The sequence below is a fragment of the Temnothorax curvispinosus genome, unplaced genomic scaffold (genome assembly GCF_003070985.1).
Source record: "Temnothorax curvispinosus isolate PA1 unplaced genomic scaffold, ASM307098v1 QBEX01006229.1, whole genome shotgun sequence".
In the NCBI taxonomy this organism is placed as follows: domain Eukaryota; kingdom Metazoa; phylum Arthropoda; class Insecta; order Hymenoptera; family Formicidae; genus Temnothorax; species Temnothorax curvispinosus.
Window position 1 is genome coordinate 1 of NW_020216009.1, and position 5,524 is coordinate 5,524.

The 5,524-nt window shown below is 43.2% G+C and overlaps 2 protein-coding genes across 2 annotated transcripts; one reads left to right on the top strand and one right to left on the bottom strand.

The window, feature by feature from the left end:
* Positions 1–4: 4 nt before the first annotated feature.
* Positions 5–4,328, top strand: LOC112455577 (nostrin-like; the record flags this gene model as incomplete). The annotated part of the gene is made up of 6 exons (XM_025017591.1): positions 5–98; positions 715–839; positions 1,476–1,940; positions 2,126–2,455; positions 2,568–2,720; positions 2,902–4,328. Coding segments are annotated over 6 exons (1,587 nt in total), but the record flags the coding sequence as incomplete, so codon positions are not given.
* LOC112455578 (phospholipase A1-like) lies at positions 4,309–5,447 on the bottom strand (the record flags this gene model as incomplete). Its single annotated transcript, XM_025017592.1, has 4 exons — positions 4,309–4,461; positions 4,539–4,784; positions 4,865–4,960; positions 5,126–5,447. Coding segments are annotated over 4 exons (738 nt in total), but the record flags the coding sequence as incomplete, so codon positions are not given.
* Between the last annotated feature and the right edge of the window lie 77 nt (positions 5,448–5,524).

A 5,524-nucleotide genomic window follows, 5' to 3' on the forward strand; every position in this document is an offset into this window, starting at 1 on the left:
CGAAAATATATGTTTCAGAGCCGAACTGGAAGCTACGTACGCGAAAGGGCTCAGCAAACTCAGTAGCAAGCTGACAAAGGCCTGCGCCAAGGATCAAGGTGACTGTCGGTTCTGTTCGGTACAAGAGGTTTTATGTCATTGCAATCATTGCGTCCATTGCGTCGCGTCGGTTACTTGCATTCAATAATAATACGTGATAATTGCAATTATATTTATTTAACAATGAGATGAATTACAATTAGAGTATCCAGAATATCTCTTTATATATAGCGAGAACTTGACTTGATTTAATAAGTATAGATAAGAGCATCGTAAAGTTTTTCTGCACCGCAAATATTATTGGAGAAATTCATTTCATACCCTACATATGTATATTACATTTATGTATATTGTAGATTCGATGCGAGTTTTACTCCGCGAAAGATATACATTATGCAATGTACCTATCATATGTATAAGTGAGTTACCTGATTAGACCTTTATTTAGATTTAGATTTTGAAGTAAAAATCTTTGCTCTCCTTTATATTATTACTGCTCTCAGTTTATCAGGCCTACGAGGCCTCTATGAGGTTTATCTTTTCACTTATCGAGCGTATAGCAAATAAGTATCCATCGATGAGAGAGCGCGGTGCGAGATTAGGCAAGATAGGCGGTTCCCATAGCAATATCATCTCCTCCAAGCACGGATCGCGATCTTCTCTTTCGTAATGCAGGTGGTAATAGCAACGGAGGTGTGAACGAGGCATGGAGGTGTGTCGGCGAGGAGATGGAGGCTGCGGCGGAAGCCCACCGACTATGGGGCATCGCGTTAAGCGAACAACTCGCCAAACCGCTCAGAGTAAGTTAAGAGTGAGTCTCTTGTCAATAGTCAATATTATAAGGAGATGAAACGGTGCCTTTATAATCGTGATTTATATAAACGAAGCTTGTGATGACCGTGAGGAAGAAACTGGACGCGCGCAACCGCGTCGACTTACGCAACGTCGCCGTCGCGTCGCGTTGCGAAACAATGATGATTGATTAAACAATTATTAAAATCGGAGATTGCGCGCGTGAGGAAAATTTACCCTGGCACGTTATCTCTCTCCTCTCTCCTCTCTCCTCTCTCTCTCTCTCTCTCTCTCTCTCTCTCTTGTCTCGTCTCTTACGAATTACATTGGCGAAAAGTGCGTATCGAATCGCAAATATTAAGGTGGCAATTTGGTACATGAGATTATATATTACTCCGCAGACAGATACGTTTCTAGACGACTAGACGAATTTTAAGCCGACTTTCTCTTAGCGAAAGCTCGAACCGAAAAGACGCACGAAGAACGGGGTGATTCGATGACCGTAGGACGTAGGTAGGACGTTACGAGGTTGCGTACATCTCCCGATGAAATGTTGAAAACCTCGAGAGAGTCGAGAGAGGAAAGGATTCGACCTCGTGATCGAGAAACGAAAGGCGATAACGCGTACATTGTCTCGTGTGCAGGTGGGCGTAGCTGAAACGCAGGGCCGGTCGAGGAAGAGCATCGAAAACTCGGTGGACAAGGCATCCAAGTCGCTTCAGGAATGGCGTGGGGTAACGGCGAAGAGCAAAAAGCAGAGCTTTGCGTGCGCGCGCGAGAACGAGAGGCTACAGGATCTGGCGCGGCTACAGACCATCGGTCAAAGCCAGCAGAGCAACAACAGGTCGTCGAGTCATCACATGACGGAGAAGGAAGCGAGCAAACTGGAGGCTAGACGGAGGAAGGCCGAGGACTCGTCGCGCCGAGCGGACACCGAATTCTACACGGTCAGCGTGAGAGCTGAGAGGGCCAGGCTCGAGTACGAGAGCACGATGAGGAAGGGCGCGAAGCAGATGGAACTGCTCGAGGAGGAGCGACTGAGCGCCCTGAAGGACCTCGCCAACGTGTACTTGACGCACTTGCAGGCGCTCGCTCCGCGATTGCAGCAGGTATAATACGAATTAATCGATTAAACAGGGAGCCCCGGATGACCACACGCCCACCCTTTTTATTTCTCTCTATTATTAATTTATATTCATTTACATTTGTCGGGCCTGAGGGCCTGAGCCTGACAATGAGTATTATAATATTCAACGTCTCACTTTGAATATGTATGTATATTATACTTTCTCAGAGCGTCGATCGCTTGCTGACGCCTGTGCGTAGCTGTAACGTGTCGCAGGATCTAGAGATCCTGAAAAATCTCGTACGCCGAATGGATAATCACGATGTGACAAACGCGGAACAATTGCTGCCGGATTTCTACGCCGAGCATGTCACGCTGGCGATGAATCGCGAACGGCGAAAGCAGGCCTTGGTGAGGGTGCTGCATCTGATAAGACAAGATCTGGAGAGGGAAAGACGAGGTAGAGAAGGTCTGGAAACGTTACACCGAGCCTTTGTCAAGACTCCGGCGTTCGCGGCGGACGAGAGCACGCAAAACGTGACGGACAAGCTACATCATGTACGCGTCTCCTTACACTTGCATTTATCGCCGTAATACTTATCTGACGTAATTAGATAGGGAATTATTTCGCGCTAGTGAATAATTGTCACGCATATATATGTTTTTGCAGATGCGCTCGATGTTGCTATACTTGGAGGCGGCTAGATATAAAGTCGGCGGTACGCTTGCCGAAGTGGAAGGTAGCAAACGGAGCAAACATCCCTTGTCGGAGCATATCTTGGTCTCGAGAGACAAGCAGGGTTTGCAACAAAGTGTTCTCAAGGTATAGTAGCGTGCCAGAGAAATTTATATGTAAATCAAGCTCGCGGAGTGCGCGGAACGATTATCGGGCGGAATTATATTATCGGACAAACGTACAACAAACTACGTGCTCTAAACTTTTATGTACAAAATCATAAGCTCTCTCGATAAAATGGAAGACAACGCGTTCTCTCTCCTTGCAGATTCCTTCTTGGACAAAGAACGAATCTTTCGAGATTCAGGACAGTGATGACGAACTCGAGATGCATTTGACCAAGGATCAGAACGCCGAGACTCGCGATTGGGCTGATCGAACCGCCGGTGATGGCAATTCGGAGAATCCACCGGACGAGGATGATTTCAGCGATTTTGACGAGTTTAGCAGTCACTCAGAAGACAACAACAACCAGATTGATGGTACGGAAGTAGCGACGGCCAAGACTGAACGCACGGAGCAGTGTCGAGCGATCTATCAGTACTCCGCGAATCTGAACGACGAGCTCAGCCTCAGTCCGGGAGACCTGATAACCGTTCATCAGAAACAGCCAGACGGCTGGTGGATAGGCGAGTGCAGAGGCCGTACCGGCATATTCCCTGCCACTTACGTCCAAGTCATTCATTAGTAAACACGAATGATTTATTATCGATTTGCTTAGACTACACGTTTAAAGAATTTGAAAGAATTCCACATGACGCGATGACGATAGTATCCTCCTCTAGGAGCTTCTTCCATCTGGCTTCGTTAAATCAAGTAAGAGTATTATAATGTGCCAATAGCGTTACACGCAACGATTACTTTGTACGCACAAATCAAGGGTATTTCAACCGCGAACTCGCTCAAGCCCTCAAGCTCGTATAAAAATTAATTGAGAATTAATACCATACCAAATAGTAGTTACCACATCCGATACGTCTGGTGTCGACAAGGTCTGGTGGAAATATTTTAATCATGTCGTCACACTATTTGCGTTTATACATACGTTTATATCATTCTTACTACTATACAATTAATATTTCTTTGTGTACCGTTCTGAAAAAGTCGATCCGAGTTACACACGTATCTCGACTCCGAGTATTTTTACATTAATTCTGACAATGCATTTTAATTCATCGTGCGTATATATATTACCTATTTTTGTCAAGATATGCAATACATTATGTTTGAAAACTTAATTGCACGATCTGTATTACTGACAAGAATTCAAGTTACTTCCTTAGCATGAAATGTTGATACAAATTGTATTGATTTTTTGTTTACATTGATAAATTATGTTGTCATAATGACTATGATTACTTATTTGTGCACTTAACAATTTTATTCCTTAGAGCTGTTGCTATATTTCCGTCTTAGGAATATTACTTTTCAAGCATGCTGTATAAATATCTCATTTTTAACGCCAAGATTATCACATTATGTATGATAACGTTCTCTTTGTAATTTATTGAGGAATTGTGAGAGAATAATAAGTATAGTGGACTCTCGAAATAATTTACGCGAGAGGATAAAAACGCGCGTGCAAACAAATATAAAAAATTGTGCATGTACACGCGCACACGCGCGCACGCGATTATTTGTATTATGCAAACAATCAATTGTAAATATCAAGATATAAGAAATTATTTAAGCATATTACCACAATGCTAACACATTTATTTGCAAATAAGTTGTCTAGTACAATGTGCAATTTGTCAATCCTCCATGTCGCCAAGGTGATCCTGTTGCAGTTGCCTCTTTACCTCCTCTATGACATCGGTGCTATTGGCTGTACAACAAAATGATTGTAACAAGATTGCCAAATAATTACGTCATTATTTAACGCAAGTACCACAACACATTTACCGCAAAATGGACTAATACTGGCTGTAGGCACGAAAAAGGTTCCACGCTGATTGTATTTTTCTGCATTAATGCCCATTTCCGTGCAGATGTTTCTATCGCATGGTTCCGCGATTATTTGTAAAAGATGCCTGTATGTCAAATTCCATTGGTGTGCCCAGAAACTGCAATTGTGCGCGGTATCGAATATCAAAGATTCAGTGAGATAGACGTAAGAACGTCCATGGCTACATATCGCTCGTTTTATCTCTACAAGTGCAATAATAACATTTTTTTTTTTACTCTCGTTCTTTAGTCCAGTTAATAATAATCGTGTTACTAGCACTAACCAGTTACAGGAATCGGTAAATAATTAAAGTACGATGATTCCGATTTTGCACAGCCAGGTTGTGTTTTACCGCCATTTGGATAGAAATCAATGTGACCTATACATTAGGATAACGATTATAAAATTAAATAAACGAGTTTTTCGTTGGGAACTTACGATCCCAAAATTATACATCGTCCAACAAGTACATCGAAAAAAAAAAAGGAGAAGGAAAAAGGGCGCGACAAGCTATTGATGGATTAAGCTTCAATCAACGAGCTACCTATAGCTTCGGGTAAGCCAAGACCTAGACTCGTGAGTAATCTGCCGTTTGTATGTATCACGTCAACGAACGGTGCGTCACTTTTATGTAAGTGAACAGACGTGTCAGTATTGCGAAAACACGGCTGCGCTGGATCCAAACCGGTGATTCTCTGCACAGCCCATCTGTTCTGCCTTTTGTTTAGCTCTCTTGCGGCGAATCCGCAAATGTGAGCGCCGAGACTATGTCCTACCAGATGCAAAGGGCCCCAATTATTCACGCCTGGCCCGTTATTGTTGATCGTAGCGTTTGTTACGTGTTCTACAAATCTAGGGTGAATACGAGCAGTACATTAGAAAGCTAGTACTAGTAGTGATTACTAACAATACAGGTGCTATTCCGAACGCAGCCTTAGTTAAC